General features: G+C 38.3%; 1 protein-coding gene and 1 pseudogene across 7 annotated transcripts in view; one reads left to right on the top strand and one right to left on the bottom strand.

Moving 5' to 3' along the window:
- The window catches only part of GPATCH8 (G-patch domain containing 8), a 66051-nt gene that overhangs the window by 10927 nt on the left and 28359 nt on the right, over positions 1 to 26765 (bottom strand). For 3 of the 6 annotated variants that reach the window (XM_084863382.1, XM_084863383.1, XM_084863385.1), the window contains 4 exons: positions 20182 to 20226; positions 18127 to 18194; positions 17173 to 17259; positions 16724 to 16867 (listed from right to left, as the gene is read on the bottom strand). In XM_084863382.1, the coding sequence (XP_084719508.1) occupies positions 16724 to 16867; positions 17173 to 17259; positions 18127 to 18153 (258 nt within the window). In that variant the 5' untranslated portion in view covers positions 18154 to 18194; positions 20182 to 20226. The remainder of the gene's footprint in view (positions 1 to 16723; positions 16868 to 17172; positions 17260 to 18126; positions 18195 to 20181; positions 20227 to 26765) is intronic. The other 3 variants (XM_084863381.1, XM_084863380.1, XM_084863384.1) reach the window with 1 other exon arrangement.
- On the top strand, positions 8403 to 8996 carry LOC311611428 (small ribosomal subunit protein eS10-like; annotated as a pseudogene). The gene has a single exon. The product of its transcript is annotated as a small ribosomal subunit protein eS10-like (transcript).

The following is a 26765-nucleotide window of genomic DNA, read 5'->3' as shown; positions in this document are numbered from 1 at the left end:
CTGATGCCTAAAAGCAATTAGTCTTATTTTCATTTACCTTTGTTTTGAGGACGCTCAAGTAACCAACAGCGGGCAAAATTGTTTTACTGAGGCTAGTTGCCCAGAATTATGATTTTTATAAAAACCACTTTAAGAGGGATGATCAGCATTTTAAATAAACATGGGTTCCAATTTCCTCTTTCTCAAGAAAATGAGCAGAGAGGAAAAGCCTGTCAGACTATTAGATGATTACTAGAGCCAGGCAGATCGAGTTGGTTTTCCCCCTCCCCAAACACTTACTAGGCTCTCAAGATTTAAATAGAATGTATGCTATTTTCACATCTGCTATTTTCTCTCAGCCATCCAATAAGTCTGGAAAATCTACGGGTGTCTATTCCTTACCTTTCCTCTTATAAATATTTCATCACTTTTAGGCGTTATTTCAAACTATAGGACAGTGTCTAAAAGAGTGAGCATTTTGCCCTGACCAGGTAGCTCAGTTGGTTAAAGCATTGTCCCAACATGCCAAGATTGCGGATTTGATCCCCACTCAGGGCACACACAAGAATCAACCAATAAATGCAAAAGTAAGTCTAAAGTAAAAATAAATAAAAATAAATAAGTAAAAGAATGAGCATTTTTGTCAAAGTCTGGAGTCTCCAGGATAAGTCAGACAGTTCATAAAGCCAATTATTCAGCAAGCCACTTCATGTGACTTTGAAGCTGATGGGGATAGAACTATGTCCACATCATCCTGAAGATTTTCTATCTCAAATTCCTACAACATAATGGGAGGTAGGAAGGGAAAAAAATGAGATGCTGTCAATAAAACAAACTCAAATTGCATAACCTTTCATGCAAAGCAATCTTGGTACTATAATAGGGTGCAGCAAATACTCCTATCACCTTTACTAACTTTTTAGTGGAGTCTCAAAAGTAGAACTGGGAACTAACTAGGATTCTAAACCAAACCTTCGAGACAGGGCTTAGCAACTGCCTCAAATCCAAAATATATTTGAGGTCTCTATCAGAGAAGGGCATACTGATAATAAAAATGAATTCCTAACCCAGTTTTTCCTTTCTATTCAAGATCAAACTAAATGATCCCTCCCAAAGTCTCTACCGATCGCTCATAAGACCGGATTTTTCTTTTTTTTGAACTGTCCTATTAGCACTTTGTGCTAACACTCATCTAGCGACCAACGATACTTTGCTCTGACTATACTTAGCGAACCTTTCAGAAAGGTGGTAGGTATAAAGTTTCCGAGTGGAAAAGTTAGGTTCAATTCCATGAATTACTAGCCAAGTGGTTTCACCTTTTTGAACTCTGGTTCCTTTAGAAAAAGAGGGCTATCTAGCAGACTTAGGAGATGGTCAAATAAGTGTGAAGCACAATACTGACTCTCCCCTTCATCTTTATTTGGGCAAGGACTAGCCTTATCTTTATAATCAAACTTAAAGTACACAGAGCAATACTACATCTACAAAAGGTCTAAGTAGTTCGCGAATAGTTGGCTTAAACATTGGATCCTTGTCTTTTCCCCATATAATTTTTTATGTAGGAAACTTTAATTATGAAATGTTTTTCATATCTCTAGTAGGGACATGATTCAGGTTTTATAATAAGGTTTTCCTAGTTATTATTCTCATATCATAAGGAGTTTCATTCTTCAGAGAATCAAAAAATCTAAAATTTTAAGTCATTTTTCTTCTGGACAGTACTGGGCCAAATGCCAAAAAAGATCCTAACCAGAAACTTCTCAATTTCCTAAATAAAAAGTAATTTTTATAAAAAGATACAAAACCTATTTTATTCAGTTTCTTCTTATGGTGAAGAAAATCCTTTGTAAATGCCCTAAAAACAGTCACTTTCTGCTCCCCCTTTGCAAGTAAAAAGGATGGATTGTTTCACTACTGATGAGAGAGAGAAAGAGAGAATCTAATTTATTCTCTGTGAATAAATTACTTTCCTGTTAAGTTTTATTTTTTTTAATATATTCTATTGATTTTTTTACAGAGAGGAAGGGAGAGGGATAGAGAGTTAGAAACATCAATCAGCTGCCTCTTGCACACCCCCTACTGGTGATGTGCCTGCAACCAAGGTACATGCCCTTGACTGGAATCGAACCTGGGACCATTTAGTCCATAGGCTGATGCTCTATCCACTGAGCCAAACCGGTGTCGGCTCCTCTTAGTTTTAAAGAGAATTACAACTTCATATAACTTCTTCAAGGTGTGACTAGAAAAACAACTCATCTATTAAAGAGAAAGAGCTCATGTAAGGAGAACAAAACTATAGAGGTACCACCAATCCAAAACTCTTTTCAAAGGCTGAACAAATTCTATATCTTAAACAAAAGTTCAAGTTAGATTCCAAACTGGGACACAGTCTAATCTGAATGGTACAATTAATCATTTAAGCTTATTACAAAGCCAATATATGTCCTTATCTCTAAACTTATAAAGTATACTTTCTGAAGAGTTGCTGATAAACTTGCTTATTTCTTGAAGTATTAATGATTTTTGATAAAAAGTTAAGCCAAATAACACATTTTTAGCTGGAAAATATTTTATTCAAGAAAAGGAGACTGGACCCCATTCAAATGAAAAGTTCTGAAGACCCTGTTTTCCTGAAAAAACAACCAAACAACCAACAACAACAACAAACAGCAGCATGTTTCTATGTATACATTTGTGGCATAGAGCACAAAGGGAAGAAACATTTCTCATGGATTCTGAATCACATGGTAGCAGGGGTTTCCACTAAATTTCTCAAAAGACCAGTAGGGAAGACCTTAAACAACCAGTGCTTGAAATATCCATCTACATAATAACTATGGCTATTTGGGCTAAAGACCACTTCAAATGTAAATAACATCCCTGTTCTTTAAACACAGCTAAACATCACTGTGTTGGGGGGAAAAAAAAGTCTATTTCAGAAACAAAGTACTGTTCCACTACCCAACTATAAACAAATTAAATAGGGAAATTCAAATCTGGTAAATCGTATCAGTTTTTATTTTTTTTATTTTTATTTTTTATTTTATTAATTTTTTTACAGAGGAAAGGAGAGAGATAGTCAGAAGCATTCTGCTTCCTGCACACCCCCCACTGGGGATGTGCCCGCAACCAAGGTACATGCCCTTGACCAGAATCGAACCCGGGACCCTCCAGTCCGCAGGCTGACGCTTTATCCACTGAGCCAAACCGGTTTTGGCTCATATCAGTTTTTAATGTGGGTGATAAATTTGCCCACATCATCAATAATGTGGAAGGTCAATAGCAAGGAATGGCACTGTGTTTAAGTGGGGAACGAATGAGATAAAGATACTTATTTACAGCTTTCCCTAACAAAATATAAAGGTCTGAGTCTAATAAAATAATTTTGTAATCTTTTAATGCTACTCTTCTTTTCCCTATCAAAACAAAATTTGATGTTTATTGAGTATAAGTATTTTACACCTGCTATCTCAATCTAAAAAACACACACAATTGTTTCCATGTGAAAAAAATTGCAGGCATCAAAAAATAGCCAGAGAGTATTTCCTATTGCCACTTAAATTCCTATGTTCTAATATTTACTCAACTTTAAAGAGAAAACCTGATTTTGTCTCTTTAGGGTCAAAGGATTATCTTTCTTACTAGCTAGCAACCACACTGTCCCAGAATAGGGACTCCCTTTTTTACTAACTCTGCAATATACACAACCATTGTTTATGGCACAAGAAATGCTCAATAAATATTTATCAAATGTTCAGTTTTAAAATGAGTTGGGAGAAGAAACATACACATATACCTTTATGTATTATTTTTTGGTTACAAACAGAGATGGGAAACAGCGAGTAAAGAAGGGGTGGTTATATGCAGCACCTCAATCTTTTTCTGGCTAAGCATACTCTGGTCTTTTCTGAACCTCAATCACTTCCTTTCCTCTATGTTAACAATCCTGCATACCCCAAATCCATGTCCTCATCTCCTCACTGTTTCCTGTTTCACTCTCATAACATAAGATTAATGTGGATTTCCTCTCCCAAATTGGAGTAATCACACTGTGGTTGTTACTTGGCCAGGTTACTCTGATTCAAGTCTGTGTCTGATGCCTCTGGATGAGACCATCCAGAACATCACTCTGTGATGAGAGCGCGAACACCAGGAGAGAACACAAAGTTTCAGCATTCAGGTATTCAGAGGAGGAAGATTATAGTTAAATGATTAAGGAAGTCCAAATTACTAGATAGATGCAAATTCCTTTCTTTTAGCTCTGCATATCAGTAAGTGGTGGAAATGAATTTTATTCAGTAACACAGAAAACGAAATGTTGGTAATAGAAAAAAAAAACTAAACACTAATGTTGATTATAGATACTGAAAAAAATCAGAGGGAAAAGCATACATTCCTTTAAGAGTAGTACTAATTAGTCATTTAGGGCAATACTTACCTTCTATGCCCAGTGATTTTGTAACACTATGACTCTTAACCCTTTGCACTCCACTGTCCCCTCTCAGGGGACATCGGAATTCTAGCATATCACTCGGATGTCCCCTCTCAGGGGACATTGCAGTTTATTAGTGATTACGGGGAATTGAGTTAATTCAACGCACGTTTCCGCCGTTAGCGTCGAGTAGCTGGTAGCCAATGTCCAGAATGGTTCGGAGTGCAAAGGGTTAATATTATTTGGTGAATATCAAATTGTCACAAAAATCTCTGTGTAATGGATGCTTTGTTATGCTCAGGAATTCAGCAAAAGGCTTTACATGTATGGCATATTCTTTAATACCAGGTGTGTCTGCTTTATTTTACACACACACATTTAAGCTGGAAAAATGAGGTTTTAAAGGTAATTTGATTGGAATATAATCCACATACCATAAAATACACCCATTTAAAGTATAAAATTTGGTGGGAATAGTACATTCAGAGTTGCGCAATCACCACTACTATCTAATTTCAGAACATTTCCATTACCTCAAATGGAACCCCATACTCATTAGCAGTCATTCCCCGTTGCCTCCTTCCACCCAGGCCCTGGAAACCTAACCTACATTCCATATAGATTTGCTTATTCTAGACATTTCATACAGATTAAATTATACAATATGAGCATCTTTATGACTGGCTTCTTTTTCTTAGCATAATATTTCCATGGTTTGTGCAACGTGGATTTACCAGTAAGTCATCCCTTTTAAATGTGAAATATCCCACCGCAGGGGATATCCCTTCATCCATCCATCAGCTGATGGACAGACTGTTTCCACTTTTTGGCTATTATGAATAAAGAAGTTATGGACAATCTTGTTACAAGTACATTTTCATTTCTTTTGGGTATATACTGGCCATATGGTAACTTAACATTCTGAGAATTTGCCAAACTTTTGTTTTCCAACCCCATTAACAATGTAGGAGAGATCCAATTTCCCCATATCCTCTCTAATACTTAGACATCCTAGTACATGTGAAATGGTTTGCCATTGTGTTTTTGTAGATAACAAGGTTTTTATTTAAAATATATTTTTATTGATTTCAGAGAGGAAGGAAGAGGGAGAGAGAGAAATATCAATGATGAGAGAGAATCACTGACCAGCCGCCTCCTGCATGCCCCTACTGGGGATCAAGCGACAACTTGGCATGTGCCCTTGCAGGAACCAAACCTGGGACCCTTCACTCCACAGGCCGACTCTCTATCCACTGAGCCAAACAAGCCAGGGCTGTGGATAACGAATATTAAGTATATCTATATAGCCCTTTAGGTCCTATCTGGAGGCAAACATTTGTCCTCTATGTAAAATTTGAAGGATTATAATTCATAAGAGCTGCCTGAGCTCAAAGCAAATGGTGCAGCAGCATCCCAGTTCAAAGCACTGTCATTCATAAACTTCTCATTAGTCCGTAAGTTAATTTAACTTTTCTGACTAGTTAATACAACATACGGCCTTAGCCTAGAATCTCCACCACTGTGCAACACTGATAAATATAAGCAGGTCCTTGAATAATGTTGTTTCATTATAAAGTTAAGGAGAGGGGAAGAAAAATTAATTCCCAGCACGGGCTACTGTCTGTAGTTTGCACATTCTCCCCATGTCTACATGTTTTCTTTTGTTTTTCTTTCTGCTTACTCGTTTCCTCCCACACTGGAAGAATTGCTGTGTCTATACACTGTCCCTACCTGAGTGAGTGTGAGGGTGTGGATGGTGCACGCTACAATGGATATCCTGGCCTTGCTCCCTGAGCTGTTGGGAGAGGCTCTGATTACCTTCAAATCAGGGTGAAAAACAATTACTTCATTTGTTTTTATTAATCTTTCTTAAATGTATGTATAGCTCTTACATTTATTTCCATGTTTAAGTTTGGTGATATGTTTGTGATAAGAAATATGCTATAGGAACTTAGCTTGTTTATATTATAGCCTCTGGTAAAATTGGTTTTATTTTGTTTTGCGTAAGGTCTCGATTTCCAAGAACCTAAATACCGTAAGGTAAAATCATTTTTACTCAAATCTGGATCGTGTGCCAAGAAGAATGGAGTGAGACATTCATAGTGAGAGAATACAGGATTTTACCAGCAACCTTAGCTCTTAAGAAGGTCTGTGTTAGGGTTATTTCTGCTCACAAAGGCAGAGAGCTTCCCTACACAGATGCCGAGCTTTCCAAGGCTGTGAGAGCGGGGTGTAAGATGTGTATTCCCAACCAAAGCAGAGGGGGTAAGATTGAACAGGTGAAAAGCCTAAAGATGCTCAAGTTTTAGAAGACAGGTCAAAGGATGTAAATTTTCTTATTAAGCAAAACATTCCCAAAGAAATGGCATCCAGAGTGGTACAAAGTATCACTGAACATAAAGTTTTAATCTCTCCGCTATAGGTTATTAAAACTACAACATGCTTACCCACCGAGCGTGGCTCAGCAGTTGAGCACCAACCTATGAACCAGGAGGTAACGGTTTGATTCTCAGTCAGGGCACATGCTTGGGTTGCAGGCTCGATCCCCAGTGTGGGGTATGCAGGAGGCAGCTGATCAATGATTCTCTCTCATCATTGATGTTTCTCTTTCTCTCTCTCTCTCTTTCTTTCTCTCTTTCTTTCTCTTTCTTTCCTTCCTTCCTTCCTTCCTTCCTTCCTTCCTTCCTTCCTTCCTTCCTTCTTTTTCTTCCTTCCTTCCTTCCTTCCTTCCTTCCTTCCTTCCTTCCTTCCTTCCTTCCTTCCTTCCTTCCTTCTTTCTTTCTTTTGCAGATGAACCAAGCACTTTATTTAATTGTAACAAGCATACACTCATTGCTACTTAAAACATTCAGGCTGTGCCGAAAATGCTCCCTCTGTGGCTTCCAGAACTTTATTTTCCCATCACCTTTCCCACTCCAACCTGGAGCTGGCGCCTTGGAAATCCTGTGCACTGCAGGAAGTTCCAGGAGACTTCACTGGTCATGGGTTTCTCATCCCTTGTCTCCATCACCATTGAAGCAATTAGTTCAACTTAGCGGAAACACTGAGAAACATCTGTGCGATAACCCAGCGCCCTCAGGGCTTTACAGGTGAAGAATGTTACTGGTGCAAGTCAGAATCTGATACCAATCAGATGGTGACAGCTTTGCCAATAAACAAGAAAATGCTCTTCCATGGCCAGGAAGGGAGACTGCCACAGTGACAGGTCCCAAAGACACATGGAGATCATCATTGATGTTTCTCTCTCTCTCCCTCTACCTTCCCCTCTGAAGTAAATAAAAATATATTTAAAAACAACACAACTTACAACATGCTCAAGTTTTAAGATGTATACTTCTCTTCACAATTGCTTTGTTTTGAAGTGTAATCTCAAGAGGTAAATTGTGCTGTTTAAGTCAACATTTATGAAGCTTTGGCATTCATAAATACTATATAATTTTCTTAACCTATTTCACATCTTTATAACAACTTATGGTTTTTTTAATTGATAAGCTTTCTATAAAGACCCAAAATATAGAGCATCTATGGAATATCTTCATTGATATATGATCTTAGTGATTTTGCTACTTTCTACTTTAGTTTTAAAATTTTCTCTTGCCTTGTTTTTTTGTGTTGTTCCCCTCCACCCCCAATTGAATATCAAAGTACCACTGAAAGAGGAACCCAGTCCGTATTTATTTAGAGCTGCAGTGGCTTGCCAGAGGTACAACTGGTTTTGATGTGCTTTTGTTCCTGATGCCATATGTGCCACGCACACAGAGGGCAGAATGCAGTAAAATATCTCTCAAGACAAAAATCCAGCCAGTAAACAATGAGACTTCAAGTGGGAAATAACCCCCTCAAAGCTGAATGAAATCCATGTGATTATTCCTTTCTTGATCACTATGAAATGTCTCAGAAAATAAAGTCAGAACTTATTTCATTTTTGAGTAATGAGAAAAACTCTAAAATTTCTGTTCCTTGATAATACACATTCTTGGGTAGTGAAGTAGTCAACTAAAAGTATACAATGCGAGCTGCCGAGATGTTGATGCCCAAGAAGAACCGGATCACCATCTACGAGCTCCTCTTTAAGGAGGGGGTGATGGTGGCCAAGAAGGATGTGCACATGCCGAAGCACCCCGAGCTGGCAGACAAGAACGTGCCCAACCTCCACGTCATGAAGGCCATGCAGTCTCTCAAGTCCCGGGGCTACGTGAAGGAGCAGTTTGCCCGGAGACACTTCTACTGGTACCTAACCAACGAGGGCATCCATACCTCCGCGATTACCTCCACCTGCCCCCTGAGATCGTGCCCGCCACACTGCGCCGCAGCCGGCCTGAGACTGGCCGCCCAAGGCCCAAAGGTCTGGAGGGCGAGCAACCTGCAAGACTCACTCACTCGAGGGGAAGCCGACAGAGACACCTACAGACTGAGTGCTGTGCCCCCTGGTGCTGACAAGAAAGCTGAGGCTGGGGCTGGGTCAGCAACCGAATTCCAGTTTAGAGGCGGATTTGGTCATGGACGTAGTCAGCCACCTCAGTAAAGTTGGATGGATTATTTTGTGTTGAATAAACTTGTGCTCAGAAAACCAAAAAAAAAAAAAGTATGCAATGCTTTAAAACTGTTACTGTAACAGTTTAGACAAAGTTAACTAAATCATACAGTAATATCTTCTATCCTATACAATTTAGAATCGAGAAGTTACTGATGATTGCTACAGGCTTAATTTTAATTCAGCTATTTAAAGCTCAGAAAACCATTGCTTTTATAGCCAAAATAGACCTTGGTATTAAATAAAATTTCAATCTTTTCAAAAAATAAAAAATTGTCAGGGCTTTCACAATGAAGTCATTTAGCTGAAAGCACTCTTTCTTCTGACCGAGATATTGATTTTATAAGTTAAAGGAATTTTCTCAAAGCTGCTTTACAATACTAGATTCTGATCACTGGATGACACTATCATAGATGGTTATAAAAATGCTAGAAAATTAGACCCAACGCTAAGGCAGCTTTTCAATGTGCTACTTTCCTAGTGTCAACTAGAAACTGTGGGAGCCTGTGTGTTGACAGGAGGGAAAGATGTAAGGTTGGGTCACAACCTCAAATGTTTAGAGTAGTTTGGCAAGTAATATAACGAGTCACACAGGATGACACAAGAGGGAAGATGAAGTGGAAACCAGAGTTAATTGGAGAGTTTGTGAATATGCATGCCTTTTTGACGATAGCAGTTACTAGTTTTAGCCAACTGTTTGTTATATTGAAATGTATAACAAATGTTCTCAGATATCTTAATTTTTCAAAATAAGCCAAAGCCTGAATTATATATAGTCTCATTTGTTATTTATTTTTTACTTTTAAAATATATTTTTTATTGATTTCAGAGAGGAAGGGAGAGGGCGAGAGAGTTAGGAACATCAATGATGAGAAAGAATCATTGATTGGCCGCCTCCTGCACGAACTCCTCTATAGAAGAATTGAGCCTGCAACCCGGGCATGTGGCCTGACCAGGAATCCATCTGTGAACTCTTGGAACATAGGTCGACGTTCAACAATTGAGCGACACTGGCTGGGCTATAAAGTCTCACTTTCAAAAACTGGGAACCAACTGAGATCAAAGGGGGAAAACTATCACCACAGATACATCTACGGGATAATTTATGTCTCTGGTTTATCTACTGGAGGCTAATGAGGAGATCCTTAGTGGCACAAATAGAGTAAGACTGGAAAAATCCAGAGTAGGTAACAAGGCACCAAGAAAGAAAAGCAAAACAACAACAAAAATAAGGCACTGATGTGCATACATATGAGCCTAACCAGTGGTCAAGGACAATAGGGGAGTAGGGACATGAGTGGGGATGGGGTGGGGGATTGGAATGAGGGGTTGAGGACAAATATGTGATACCTTAATCAATAAGGAAATTAATAATAATAAAAAATAAGGCACTGACTATTGTTGTGCTGCTGTAAATTTACCTCTGGGGGGGGGGGGGAAATGTTCTTTGGATTTTGAAATTTAAGCCCTATGAAAACTAAAAAAAGTAATTTCCATTGTCATATCAATTAACATATATGTTGTGTATTTATTAAGTCTTTAAAATATATAGATATTTTTATTGATTTTAGAGAGGAAGGTAGAGGAAGAGATAGAGAAACATGAATGATGAGAGAATCATTCATCAGCTGCCCCCTGCATGCTTCCTACTGGGGATCAAGCCCACAACCCAAGCATGTGCCCTTGACCGGAATTGAACCTGGGACCCTCCAGTCCGCAGGCAGATGCTCTATGCTCTGAGCCAAATGGTCTAGGTCAGTGGTCGGCAAACTCATTAGTCAACAGAGCCAAATATGAACAGTACAATGATTGAAATTTCTTTTGAGAGCCAAATTTTTTAAACTTAAAACTTCTTCTAATGCCACTTCTTCAAAATAGACTCGCCCAGGCCATGGTATTCTGTGGAAGAGCCACACTCAAGGGGCCAAAAAGCCGCATGTGGCACATAAGCTGCAGTCTGCTGACCACGGGGTAGGGCCAGATGTGTTTTATTTATTTTTATTTAAAAAAATATATATTTTTAATTGATTTTTTTACAGAGAAGAAGGGAGAGGGAAAGACAGAAACAACGCTGAGACAGAGACATTGACCAGCTGCCTCCTGCATGCCCCCTACTGGGGATGTGTCCGCAACCAAGGTACATGCCTTTGACCGGAATCGAACCTGGGACCTTTCAGTCTGCAGGCCTGTTTCACTGAGACAAACTGGCTTCAGCTAGACATGTTTTTTTGTTGTTTTTTTTTTAAGACATGCAAAATAATTAAAGAGGCAGGGAGATAGAGATGGAAAAATGTTTAGTTTCAAAGTCAGCTTTAATATAACTCAGTCAGCAAAGGTAGAAGATATCTTCTAATGCCTACTGAGCACTCGGGTATCAGAATGAACTTACAATATAAAAAGAAATCACCGGTTATCTCTTGAAGAATGGGAAGGCATATCCTTTAAGACCTCAAAATGTATTGAAATGATTACTTTAAAATAAGGGTTAAACTACTGAAAAGAGCCAAAATATCCAATTAGCTTTTTCATCTTTGAAGATCATGCTGGTTCTTGATATCTGTGTATTAATGACTTCCTTCACAAAATGCCTTAGGAAATAGTGAATAGTGAGAGGCAAAACAAAACAAAAACCCCACAAATGAGGGTGGCTCCGCAGCCCCCTTTTGAGAGATTATTTGTGCTTAATGAAGACATGGGCATTCAGAATCTGCCCATCCTAAAAATATTTAATGGTGAAAATCTGATGGAAGATGCAAACTAGGGATTACTAGCATAGGGTTGAATGTACTTACCTGTTATCTCAGATTCATAAAAATCCTGTGTGCCTTCCTGGAAGACAAGACAGGGTTGTCTTTATGATTTTAAAGCATAAATTTGGAAAATGGTAGGTCCATTTGTATGGTAGGGTCATGTCTATCAAAGAAGAATAATAAATAGGACCTACCTCCCATAGGGGTTACTTAACTGTGTTGTATCACAGTCAATTAAAGATTCCTTAGGAATTTTATATTATCTACTAGAGGCCTGGTGCATGAAATTCACGCACATGCGTGTGTGCGCGCGCCTGCGTGCGCCTCAGTCCAGCCTGCACCCTCTCCAATCTGGGACCCCTCGAGGAATTTCCAACTGGGATCCAGGATCGGGCCTAAATGGGCAGTTGGACAACCCTCTCACTATCCAGGACTGCTGGCTCCCAAATGCTTGCCTGCCTGTCTTCCTGATCGCACCTAACCGCTCCCTGCCAGCCTGATTGACTCTAACTGCCCTCTCCTGCAGGCCTGATACCCCCAACTGCTCTCCCTTGCAGGCCTGGGTTCCCTCCCAACTGCCCTTCCCTGCAGGCCTGGTTGCCCCCAACTTCCCTCCTCTGTCAGCCTGGTCACCCCTAACTGCTCTCCCCTGCAGGTCTGGTACCTCCTAACAGCTCTCCCCTGCTGGCCTGATCATCCACAATTGCCCTCCCCTCCTGGCTCCATCCCTCCCAACTTCCTTCCCCTGCTGGCCATCTTGTGTTGGAGTAATGGTCAATTTACATATTACTTTTATTAGCTAGGATAGAGGCCCGATGCAAGGGTGGGGCCAGCTGATTTGCCCTGAAGGGTGTCCTGAATCAAGGTGGGGGTTCCCTTGGGGCGTAAGGCGACTTGGGCTAGGGGCTTATGGTGGTTTGCAGGTCGGCCATGCCCCTGGCAACCCAAGCAGAGGCCTTGGCATTTGGGATTTATTTATGTTCTATAATTGAAACTTTTCCTCCATTGCCAGGGAAACTCAAGCCCCCTGTTTGCTCTGTGGTTGCAGCCATATTGTTTGGGTTAATTTGCATACTTGCTCCAGATTGGTTGGTAGGTGTGGATTGTGGGTGTAGCAGAGGTATGGTCAATTTGCATGCTACTCTTTTATTAGATAGGATTTTATTGATTTCAGAGAGGAAGGGAGAGGGAAAAATAGGATAGAAACATCTATGTTTAAAGAGAGAGAATAATTGATTGGCTGCCTCCTGCACACCCACTACTGGGGATCGAGCCCACAACCCAGTTCAGTATCCTTGAACTGAACTGAATCCAGGACCCTTCAGTCCACGGGCCGATGCTCTATGCATGGAGCCAAACCAGCTAGGCTCCTTAGAAACTTTAAGTGCAGGGAAGAGTGTAACTATATAAAAATTTAGTGCCACGTGTTTTTCTGTTTATATATTTACTAGAGGCCCAGTGCACAATCACAGCCATATCTGCTGCTCTGTGACCCTGCAGCCACCGCCCCCGGGCACTCTGTGATGCTGCTGCCACCCTATAACCTTCTGCAACACTGCTCGCTGCCACGTTCTGCGAAGCTGCTCACCGCCGCCCCGTGACACTGCTTGCCACCGCCCCACAACCCTCCGCTACGCTGCTGCTGCCCCTCAAGTCCAGTCCCCAGGCCCACTCTGCTGCCACCCAGCCCGGTTCCTGTGGTTCCCCGTTGGCCATCCAGCAAAGGGAGCCTGTGGGCTGAGGGGTGGGACTGAGAGGTGGTCAATGCACCTCATAGCAACTGATCGACTGATCATCCTGACCATGATATCTGGCTTTTTGTTACTATAGATAGGGAGAAGGAGAGAGAGAGAAACATCATCTATGAGAGAGAATCATGGATCAGCTGCCTTCTGCACGTCCCCGAGTGGGGATCAAGCCTGTGACCCCTCAGTCCGCAGGCTGACACTCTATATCCACCGAGCCACATCAGCCATGGCTCCAGGTACTCTACCTGTGCACAAATTTCACATACGGGGCGTCTAGTACTCTATATTAATGGATAAGGTAATCCATAAATTAATTTTGTGTTTTCATTCTGATGGTTAAAAAAAAAAAAAAAAAAAAAAAAAGAGTAATAAATGAATATTTGAGATAATCTAAAGAGCGCTTTGTAAATATTGACAACTGGGAAGTTAAAATGATAGTGATTTGTTTGTACCAAACAAAAGTCAAATGATATCACAAAACCTATATATTTGAAAGTTTTCAGTTGTCCTAATACAGGGGTCCTCAAACTTTTTAAAGTGGGGGCCAGATCACGGTCCCTCAGAGAGCTGGAGGGCCGGACTATATGAACTACTAATTCCTACTGTAACACCTCGGCTGCACTCACTGCCCAAAAAACCTGGCGGGCCGGATCAGACTCCTCTGCGGGCCGCATGTGGCCCGCGGGCCGTAGTTTGAAGACCCCTGTCCTATAGAACGGGTTTCTCAACCATTAGGGGCCAGGTAATTCTTGGTTGCAAGGAACTTTTTGTGCATTTTAAGATGTTTAACAGCACCCTTGGCCTCCACCACCAGATGCCCCTAGTTGTGATAACAAAGAATGTCTCCAGACATAGCAAAGTATATCCTGGGAGACAAAATCTCCCCCTGTGGAGAACCACTGCAACAGGAAAGTGGTGAGAAAACTGAGTTAAACCAAAGTGCACAGGAGAATAAACAGGTCAAATTCAAATGAACCAGAGCTGTAACAATATCTACTTCTCTCAAGTTGAAAGAAATATCACTAAAACATTATCATCCATCATATTAATGTTGTCAATGTGAATTTTATTAGTTCTACATTTAATTGTAAATCTGTTTTGCTTTTGCTTTGATGGATTTCCCCCTTAAAAGGCATGTACACATTATTCAAATTTGAATTACATTTTTCCTGGTTTATTCTCTTATAATTAAAACTTTACTCAGGAGACTTCTCATTAATTAAAATGTAACTTTTCTAAATGTCCACTTGGTGCCTAAAGTTTCTTCTGTAATGTTTTTAACTAATGAGAGACTACTTAATTGAAGAAATTCTCAAAAGCCCAAAAAGGTAAAGATGTACTTAGGTATAAAATGTCTTTCTTAAATCCATAAAAAATAACCCCAAAGTTTGAATTACATATATACTGAAAAAGCTCCAAAAGCTACTGAATAAGTATTATTCACTATTGCATTCTTCTTTCTTGGCAGATCATTCTTTAAAGGAGTAAGTTAACTGCCAATGTATTTTGTTCATATACAGGTTGGGGCAAAAGTAGGTTTATAGTTGTTCATATGGAAAATAATAACATATAACACAAGAATAAATTCTGTCCCTAGCTGATTTGGTTCAATGGATGGAACATCGGCCTGCAGACTGAAGGGTCTCAGGTTGGATTCTGGCCAAGGGCACATACTATGTTGTGGGTTCAATCCCTAGAGGGGGGTGTGCAGGAGGCAGCCAATCAATAATTCTCATCATTGATGTTTCTCTTGCTCCATCTCCTCTCCTCTCTGAAATCAATAAAATATACTTTTTAAAAAAGAATAAATTCTGTGTTTCGTACACAACACAACACAACTATAAACCCACTTTTGCCACATCCTGTCTAAGCTCTCTCAATTTCTGTTTTTTAAACCAGGCAGAGCTAACAATATATTAAAATAATGTCCAAATGTGTATAAATTGTTGAAAATCTGTCTTAAATAAAACTCTATCAGTAAAATAATCTTAAATTGGTTAGGTGTTGTTAAATGTGGAAGAGCTTGTTGCATAAAGTATACTTCAACCACCTTGAAAAGTACCCCTTGGCAGTAAAAGTAAAGCTTAGGCAAAGCCTCTCTTTAACCTGTGCTCTGAAATCTTTGGTTGGTTGAAAAATGAAGCAAAGGTTTAAAATAATGTTGGTTGAACAGGTTCAGCTTAAGAGAGCATTCCAGCAAAGCCCATAAATCTTACAAACCTAACAAATACAACTATGTATCCCCCCCAAACGGAACAAGTTATGCTAAAGTCACCCAAGATCAAATAGCTCAAAATCTTTTAATAAGCCAGAACTGTGCTATAGATATAAAGATTCATTTTCTCCTTCTAAAATCCCTCAGGAGTATTGCTGCTTTCTTTATGCCAGTAATTCATTAGGTACTGATTTTTTAATCCCCTAAATAAATTTTTAAAAAAAGAATGCAAAGAAAGTGTAATTTATTTTTCAGCAAACTTTTCAACATGTAGTATCAGTTTTTTTGTTTTGTTTTCTGGTTAATCCTCATCTGAGGATATTTTCCCATTGATTTTTAGAAGTTTGGAAAGAAGTGGGAGAGACAGAGATAGAAAGAGAAACATTGACGGAGAGACACATTGACTGGTTGCCTCCTGCAGAGGCCTGGACTGGGGCTGGAGACGGAGCCCGCAACCGAGGTACATGTGGCCCTTGATAGGAATCAAATCCATGATCTTTCAGTTCGAGGGCTGACGCTCTATCCACTGAGCCAAATGGCTTAGGAGCAGCATCAGTTTTTTGTTGAAGTTAAGATAGCATCTAATTTTATTTTCCTTCTTAGGATTTACCTACCTTCCAAGAGTACCGTATAACAAAATGACTGACTAATAAGAAAGAGTAGCCTAATAAAGCAAGAACTCGTCTATACAGAAGATGAAACCACCAGCCTGGGATAACTGTTCAAAGTTTCACAAGTTCATAAAGAGGGAGAGAGAAAAACAAAGCTCCTAGTGATCCTTACTTGAATTACCAAATCAAATACAAATTTAAGAACCAGTCAAACAAAAATTTTATGCAACATTTATGAAGTTCACAATTCTTCACTCTACATAAGTTGGAAGGGGGAGGTCTATGTCAGGACTTCTGTCATGGAAAAAAAGTCAGATGACTTCATATTAAGACTGGCAGATACAAGAAACCAGAGAAACCATAGTCTCCAATTTTGGGGCGTCCACTCAAAATTCAATAGTTATAACAAAAAATAAAGTATATTTTTCTTTGTTAGCAAATAACTATTCCTCACCTGTTTGTGTGCATGATCATAGGAATTGATATGGTTGTCAAACTCCTGATGTTTTTGATATTGCTTATCACAGAGTTCACAGTAAAAGTTGGCTCTGAGGTCTTCCAATGCTTTAGCAATTGCCTTCTCTTTGTCAACATAATCCTGTAAGAACCACAAAATACAAACAAAAAATGAACTTGGTAGAATTTTAAAGTGAATGTTGTAAAGAAGTAGTCTTATCTGAAGAGAAAAAAAGGGCTTTTCATAAATTTAGTGGCACAAGTAAAAGCTGAATGAAGCATAAGGGGTAAGTTGGTGGGGCAATTTGTGAGTGGTTGTAATAACAGATGAGATCTACTACTAATCACCACCAAATGCCAAACAAGTGCTGTCAACAGAGATCCTTCGCACTGAAAATATCTTTCAGTGTGAACACCCCACATGCAAGAAAAGCTTCTTTTAAGTACCTTGTACTTCTGTCTTAGTTCTTCCGTGTCTTCTTTTTCCACTTCTAGGACACGGCGCCGTTCGGTAGCATCTTCGGCATAATCGAGCTTAACAAAATAAGATATAATTAGTCTTAATTCCTAACGATTCCCCAATTAGCAATTTAAAAGTCATCTGCACAAACTACAGTACTGGATGAAAAAAAACTCTGTATTTTGCTCAGTAACCTCTTGCTTTATTGTCACCCACAGAGAAAATAGCTTGCAGGAAATCATTAATCCTTACATGCATGCTGTTGGTTCCCAACAGGCACATTTTTTTTAATTGATATTTTACAGAGAGGAAGGGAGAGAGATAGAGAGCTAGAAACGTTGATGAGAGAGAAACATCGACCAGCTGCCTCCTGCACACCCACTACCGGGGATGTGCCTGCAACCAAGGTACATGCCCTTGACCGGAATCGAACCCGGGACCCTTCAGTCCGCAGACCGACGCTCCATCACTGAGCCAAACCGGTTTCGGCAACAGGCACATTTTTAAAAAAAACGATAACAGACTTTAATTCAGAGGTCTATGTCAAAGAATTAGGAGTAAATGGAGAAAATATTTTAGCTGATGAAGATACCATAAACGACAGTTGTACACATCTCTAAGGGACAAATCTTCTACCATAGCAAATATTTTAAGAGTTAAGCAACACTGCCTATTGAAATGAGTACCAGGGTCTGTGGCATAATCCTGGACAAAACACTGAATTTCTCTATGCCTCAATTAAAACAGAGTTATTATTTGCCACCTACCTACCTCAATGGCAGCACTAAGTAAAAATGTAAAATGTAATTTTAAATTTCCAAAGAAAAATATTAAAACCACATTCTATCTAATAAATGTATTCTTGCACTGGCATCTGAATTTGGAATTAATATCAATTTTAAATATTCCATAAAACGAGTGAGCTAATGAGATCAGTTTACCTCCATCTCCATGCGACCCATGCCCATGACGTCATACTTGAAAACAATCGGAATGGGATCAGTTCTCCCTGTAACAGGAACACACAATCAAGGTTAAGATGCAAAGCTAAGCCAAGCCAAAAGCTCACTTTACACATTGGGTTTGGGTGGTTAGAGATCTTGCCTTGGAGTGCAGAGACCAGAAAGCTACAGTGAACCAAACACAAGCCATTCTCACAGCTTACAACCAAATCTACCTCTCCCAGTTTAAGCGCAATTAACCACCTTGATTGTCCTTCCAGTGAGAATAATTCCAGATTACTGTGACAAAATTAAGTAATGCAAAGCACTTCTAAGCAATGGCCCCAGGAGGTTTAAAATAAGTTTTCATCCAGAATCACTTCACTCTTATTATTCACTGACATCCTCCCATACACACTTTTAAAACTGGAATCAATATTTCAACTGATATGCTTAAATCAAAGAAGCAGTTTCAAACATGATACAGGAAAACTGTAATTACAACTCAGTATGTTTAATATTTTTTGTTTTGTTTTCAAAAGATGCTTTCCAGTTCAGTGGGGCTATGAAAAATTTAAATAAGCAACAACAGTTAGTTGCCCGTAGAAACAAGAACAGTTTCTTTTGAACTGTTGCACTGAGGTCCCCTTTTCCAAAATGGACTTAACCTGACTGTGGTAATCGGTAAGCTGTGAAAAGGACTAGTTGCGAAGAAAATTGACTTTAATCTAGTCGATCTATGCTGAAGATTTTTAAAAATGTATATTTAATCCACTCATAACCAGCCAAACAAAGCAAAATGGGGCAGACAAGCACTTTACTACCACAGCTGTTTTACATCACAACTTGCGCTGTTTATTGTGATGTAAGCCCACTGATAAGAGGACTTACCTTATCCGTTGTACACCTTTAGTGAAAAAACACAATGTTTACTTCCCTCATCATTTCACTCGGCCTGGTGTAAACAATTGTCTTTTTTTTAATTAATTTTTTTGTTTTTGTTATACACACATGTATATTATACCTTTGGGCTAAAAGTTAAGTTTTGTCAGGCTAAATTTGAGCTATTACCAAAATCAAATTAAAAAGTAACAACAGATGCCATGATCATGAATAGGTTTGGTCCTGGACAAAAAAGAAGAAACTGTTTTCAAAGGGACCAGCAACCGCTTGCACCTAGTTGCTCTATAACTATGGAATTAGTTTTTATTAAAAATAAAAATAAAAACAAATTCAGAAGTTTACTTATCACCAATATCCCATTACGTTTTAAACAATAAGGAGATAATTAGGAATAATTATTATAGTGAAAAAAAGTTTAAGTAAATAAAGAGCCTCTAATGCCAGAAAAATGTTCTAAAATACAGCCTTCTTTTAGATACTTTCAAAGACTGCCAGTTAAAATGAAATGCATTATTATCTTATGCCCAATGGTATAATAAATAAGCAGTGACTGCAATCTTTAGCAAAAGGACCAAATTAAGACAGGTTATAAAAATGACTTCCTAGGTGCAATATCACTTTCATAACGTCTCAATCAGGGATTTACTGGTAAAAACAAATGGTCCAATAAAAGAATTGAAAAACAACAACAGCAACAAAGGAATTTACTTTTTTTGTTGTTTTGGTATCTTTTTTGGTCTGTCAGAATTTGTTATGTAAGAATCAAGAAAGTTTTGGTATAAATTCATTACCTCTGTAAACCCCTGTTTATAAACTCTGCATTAGTACTTTTGCCTTCTAAGGCAGTCAAAGTTTGTTTTAATTTATTTATAAATTGCAGTAGCAAGTGCTAGTGCCCATTACATTGTGGAGAAATCAAGTTTTGACAGTATTAAAATTTAATGTTTTAACTGATTTTTTTCACTTCTAACACAGATACATCCCTTCTTAACATTACCCTTTAATGAACGAGGATCAGACAAGTTGCATAAGGAAAGGAAAGGAAAATGAAAAAGACCAAGCAGAAGGATGAAGGCTACAACAGAGAAAGTAAGCCTAACATATTGGTGCACTGATGACAAAAGGAGTATTCAGTCTGAAAATAAAAATTACCACTGCTAAGTTTACCATCACCACAACAAGTCCAGGATCATAATGCTGTAAAAAAGAAACACCATTTGTTAGGCAGAAACCAATCAGGGGAGGAAACAGGCCTTCTAGCAGGCAGATGGGATGGGGTAAAGTAACAATTGGGCTTTGTCCCTCCCCCAGTTTCAGTGAGGACAGAGGAAGGCACTTTGTGCCGCGGCAGTTATTTTCATACTGGACCAGGGTGTGAGAACATAAACAACCTCCTCTTTAATTATGCAGGGGGTGCAAGAAGGTGTTCGCTCAAAGTGAGAGAACTAACTCTAGTTTCCAATTTCTCATTTAACTAAATCAGTATTCAGGGCCCAAGGCGGGTCTTTAAAGAAATAATACCAAAGAGATCAGCTGGACAGTGACGGTCACCTGCTTCACTAAAGAACGCTAAGAGGATTTGAGGAGTAGGAGGGGAGTCATCAAGACCTTTCTAAAAAATACATCTATATGTATATCTATAGATATAGATATGAGTAAAGGTCTGGAAAATAACCTTAGATCTTCAGTGCCTGGAAAACTACATGCATTTGAGTTCTGCTATGAATGAGTAAAACTCTTGAATTAGTTTTCATTAGAATTTTTTGTCTTTTAATGAAGTCTTCCCAGGCCTGCCAACATCATTCTGCATAAAAAAAGTCAAGCTTTGAATGAGACAAGGAACTCCAGAGAAAGTGGCATCAAAAGGGCGCTCAAATTTCAGTTAGTCCACTCAGAGGTGACTCATCGAAAAGAAAAAGGCTGGCTTTAAAAACAATCTGAAAGTGACATTACTGCCTAGGCCAAGTAGTAATGTCTTTCCATTAAGAGGTTCTATACATACAGGAAGAAGTTATAGCATTAAAAAAAAAAAAAAAAATCCCCTCAATTTATTCATTTGTGATCAATGCTAAATCCTATCTTAAAGAACACCGTGGTGGAACACATAACAACTTAGTGATGAATTTCAAAAAGTAGGTAGCAATAGAATGTTTGCTAATATGATATTCTCTAGAAAATTCAACTTCTTTTTAAAATAAATTGTACTCTCTATCAAGATTCCCTATTTCTTGGTTTCTTTTGAAGGTGGCAAATATTTCTTAAAATCTTTAAGAACATTTTGCTTATTTCACTCCAAAGAAGGAAACTTCAATCAAAATACTAAATACTTTCCTACAAAGAAATTGTCTTCCTCAGCCAAAGATCTATAGATGCTATGACTTTGATCTGGCCAACTAGAGAAGGGAAAGAAAAAAAAACACAACATATCAAATCTAGAATGTGCCAATACTGAATTCATGTGATGAGGGAAAAACTGATACTCATATTTTTAAAAACTTTAAATATACACATATCAAATTATATTATACACCTAAGATATAATGAGTATCTCAATAAAAATTTTTGAGAAAAAAACCCTGTAAATGATGTTTTATTGACCAACTAGAATTGTACTTTCTATATTTTAAAGGGCAGTTTTACTTCTACAATGACAAAAATGGTAAATTTTCATACACACATCTCTTGCTAAAATATCAAGGCATTATGATTTATAACTATAGAGGAAAGCCAAAAATAAAAATCCATTGATTGCCCCTCTGTTTCGGAGAACAAACCCTCATAAATTAGTTTTGATTTTAAAAGTTAAAGATATACCGATCTTTAAAATTGGCCCCAAAGACCTGGGATGTGGAGAAATACTATTTTTCTTTTCTTTTGAGAAACGTGACTCTTAAATCCAGGAATAGAACAATTGGGAAAAACATATTAAAGGACAATCAAAATCTGGTAATTATCTACACTGAAGGCACATGGCTTCCTATAGAAATAAATTAGAAATGAAGCAGCTTTCAAAGTGATTAAAAACTGGTTGGATAGTCAACAGATGTAAGAATGTAATTTATCTCTACTGCCTTTCCATTTACTAAGATTCATTCAACAACAAATATTTATTACAGATATTTAATCTTATCACTTTAAACTTCTGGCATGAGAGGTGGGGGCGAGACACAGAACATTTGTGGAACCAATGTATATATGATTCGAAGGCTTAAAAATGTCTGAAATTGTCCTTTAAAGATGTCTAAAATAGTTTTTAAAATATATATTTTATTGATTTTTTACAGAGAGGAAGGGAGAGGGATGAGAGAGAAACATCGACCAGCCGCCTCCTGCATACCTCCTACCGGGGATGTGCCCGCAACCAATGTACATGCCCTTGACCGGAACCGAACCTGGAACCTTTCAGTCCGCAGACCGACACTCTATCCACTGAGCTAAACCGGTTTCAGCTAAAATAGTTTTTAAATACTAACCTAATAAAGCATTTAATTGAAAAACCTGAGCTAACAACTTTAAATATATTTTTTCTTACTTTAAGCGACTTAAATACATATGTGAAAATCAAGAGTAATATAAAACTAGGATGATGACTATTCTCTGCAATACTTGCAAAACTATCCAAAAGAGGTCTCTATAGTAAGCTATATGTTAGTGCATTTAAATATAATTCCATTTAGAATAATTACATAGAATTTTGAGAAACACTGAGTAAAAAATGGTACATCTATTTCTAAAAAAAGCTTCATTCACTTCTGCAAACTTCTGAAATTGATAGTCTTCATAGCATAAAAACAATGATACTTTTAGCATCACTGAGATATTTTTCTTAGTAACTAACATAATATATACTACCTCTCAATAAACATAAACTGAAAATACCAGGCACAAAAATTATTTCCTACTTAATAAAAAAAAAAAAAAAAAGGAAAAGAAAGAAAAAAAATAAAAAGACTTCCTAATCAGAACAATTCAATTTTTCCAATATGAAAAAACTAATTATATTCTTGTCATAGCCTGTTTGGTGATCTATACAACCACTAGATTAATTTTATTTTCAAATATAGATGTCTTATTTTATTTTTTTAAATTAATTTCAGAGAGAGGAAGGGAAAGGGAGATAGAGATAGAAATATCAATGATGAGAATCATCGATGGGCTGCCTCTTGCACACCCTCTACTGGGGATTGAGCCCAAAACCCAGGCATGTGCCCTAGCCGAAAATCAAACCCTGAGCTCCTGGTTCATGGGTTAATGCTTAACCACTAGGCACGCTTGCTGGACAAATATAGACGTTTTCCAAGGGCACAGTTTAACTAAGACCTAAAAGAATCTCCATCCTTTCATCTTTCCAAAGTATCAGAGCTGCTCTCTAGGATAAGGTAGCTCAATTTTAATCATATAATCTAATATGTCAATGAACAGGGACAGAAAAGGGGCAAAAAGACTTTAGTCAAGTATTATGGCATCAGAATGTTAATTAAGCCAGGAAAAGATATCTTGTCCAGTGGCAACAAAAGATAGTCAAACCATGGGAGCGGTAATAAAGGGAATTCAGGAGCACTTTCAATTAAAAAAATAAAAGTCACCTAAAGGAAATATACTTTTGCTCCAGATAAGACTGGTTTGGTGAAAAATTATATCAACTCACTGAAGGCTGTCTCATGCTAACCATTATGCTAAGATCAATTTCTTTTTTAAATGGAAAATTAATTTAATAAATAGATTTTCAGAATAAATAATCCAAAACATGAGACTTAGGGGAGATGGGGAAAAGAATGTTAGGTCCTTGGAGAAAAAAAAAAGTTGGGAAACACTTTTGTGCCCTCAGTTTTACTTATGTTTGTATCCTAAACGACACAGTATCAGGACAGAGAAGCATTTAATTAAAAAGTATTTGTTGACAAGAGAATGAACATGTCCATAATGGGTCTCAAAACATGGTGGGGCAAAAGTAGCTTTACAGTTGTTAGTATGGAAAATAATGTAATAATTAATAAATAATAATACAAGAATAAACTTTCACAACTGTGTAGTGATCTATACAAGGTCTCTAGCCTCAAGAAATCTTCAAAGGAGTACAGTAATTAAACACAAGACTTGGGCCCTGACCGGTTTGGCTCAGTGGATAAAGCATTAGCATATGGACTCAAGGGTCCCAGGTTCGATTCCAGTCAAGGGCATGTACCTTGGTTGCGGGCACATACCCAGTGGGGAGTGTGCAGAAGGCAGCTGATCAGTGTTTCTAACTCTCTCTCCTTCTCCCTCTCTGCAAGAAATCAATAAAAATATTTTTAAAATACACTGTCTTAAAACAAACAAACCAAAAAAACAAACACACACACACAAGACTTGACCGCAGCCTGTGTAGCTTGTGGTTATAGTATCGGCCTGAGCACTGCAGGGTCCTGGGTTTGATTTCTGGTCAAGGCACATACCTGGTGGGTTGCAGGGTCAATACCGGCCTGGGGCAGGTGAGTGCAGGAGGCAACCAACAGATGTCTCTCTCTCACTGATGTTTCCCTCCTTTCCTTCCTATCTCCCCCCCCCCCCCCCATCTCTTCCTCCCACTCTTTCTAAATATCCATGGGGGGAGGGGGGGGAATCCTCGGTGAGGATTAACAAGAAAAATCACAAGACTTGCCCTGGCCAGGTAGCTCAGTTGGTTAGCGTGTTGTCCCTATCTGCCAAGGTTGTGGGTTTAATAAAAATCACCTAAAGGAAATATACTTTTCCTCCAGATAGGGCACATATAAGAATCAACTAATAAATGCATTAATAGGTGGAACAACAAACAGATGTCTGTCTTTCTCTAAAATTAATTAATGGAATGAAAATAAAAAGCAAAATAACCCTGAGGGCAAGAATGATGTCTGATCTACTCTAACCATGGCTTATGAGAGTAATAGCTGATATAGCTTAAAATATATTATTAGCTCAATAAATATTTGTTGGTTGTCTTATTGATTGAACCTTGTAAACAGGATGAGATATAAAATAATACAAGACCCCATTCTTACTTTTTTAACTTTTGAAATATTTTAATAAACAAAAAGGAAGAACAAAAGCTGAATAATAAGGGAAATTCAAGTGCAAAAATAAACCCATTTTATAAAATACAGTTTTCTATCTTGCCACAGGTAATTTCATTCCTGAGTTAGCATGCCCGATTCCCCAATCTATCTAGTGACAAGATATCTGCACTGTAGTTCCAACAACTTTCACTCTTTGCCAAAACCATGCCTGGGTCAAAATAATTTTAAATGTTAACAAAATATCCTGAAGATACATGTATCAGGTTTACATGTTAAAGATGTTAGAGCCCTAAAATCAACTAAAAAGAACTGAAAGTTAACAGTAAACTAGTAAACACAAAGAACTTAAAAAGTCACAAGTCTAGAAAGTCTATGCATTGACTAGTCTGTGTAAAACTAAGGTGGCATTATCATTTTCACTAGGAGAACAAGATGTTCTTCAGTGGTTATTTATAGCAAAGGATTGGTTCAATTAAAAAAAAAATCTGTAATGAGTTATCTCAATATGCCATAAATGTGGCTATATTCTAGGTCAAATCATGTGGTTATTACAGAAAGAATTATGTAAGAGAAACCAGCATAATGCCTGTACACTGTAGAATATGACACTTAAAAAAAAAAAGAGCCATTTATAAGACAATTAAAATTAGCCCTTATTGTTGCAACAGAATAAGGGTTCCATTCATCTAGAAGGGTGAAGACACTGTACTAGCCATTCAAAACAGATAGATGGGCTTTGCACAACAATGTGAATTTAAAAATGGCCCTAGCTGGTTTGGCTCAGTGGATAGAACATCAGCCTGTGGACTGAAGGGTCCCAGGTTTGATTCTGGTCAAGAGCTCATGCCCAGGGTTGCCAGCTCTATCCCCAGGAGAAGGTGTGCAGGAGGCAGCTCATCAGTGATTCTCTTTCATCATTGATGTTTCTATCTCTCCCTTCTTCTCTAAAAAATGGTTAAGATGGCCTTGGCCCAGGTGGCTCAGTTAGTTGGGCTCATCCATGCCATCAGGAGGTTGCCGATCCATTCCTAGGTCAAGGGCACATTGTGGGCTCGATCCCTGATTCCCCCTGGTGCAGGAGACAGCCAATTGATGTTCTCTCTCTCCCTCTCTCTTCATCCCACTCTAAAAATCAATAAACTAGACTTTAAAAAAATAAAAACATATGGTTAAGATGGTAATTTGACTTTTTTTTAGCCACAACTAAAAAGAAAAATTCTCTTGGATTTTATTTTATAATAATAATTTTTTTATTGATTTTAGAGGAGGGAAGGGTGGCGGCAGTAGAGGGAGGGGTGGGGAAGGAAAGAGAGAGACGTTTAAGTGAGAAACATCTATTGATCGCCTCCTGTACTCGCCCTGACGGGAACTGAACCTTTCTGTGTCCAAGACCATGCTCCAACCAACCGAGTCACACTATCCAGGGCTCTCTTGTATTTAAATGAATAATGGATTTATGAGTCATTGCGTGCTTATTCTATACCTGTTACCATGGAGATGAAGTTAAACGATGGGTAAAAACCTAATTCCTCTTTTCAAAAGAGCTCAACATTTAAAGAGAACCAAAATTCTAAAGTTTTCTTAAAACATTAATAATAATTTTCTATCACTCCTGTCTTTCTCCAGGTTCTAGCTGTACTTTAAAGTCTATGGTGCTTACAATGAAACATTCTGGGATTCAAACAGATTAGCTAGCTCCTAAGA

The sequence above is a fragment of the Pipistrellus hanaki genome (assembly GCF_964339955.1).
Source record: "Pipistrellus hanaki genome assembly, chromosome: 16".
NCBI lineage: Eukaryota > Metazoa > Chordata > Mammalia > Chiroptera > Vespertilionidae > Pipistrellus > Pipistrellus hanaki.
The sequence above is the reverse complement of the archived record's forward strand: the minus strand, read 5'-3'. Positions and strand labels throughout refer to the sequence as shown.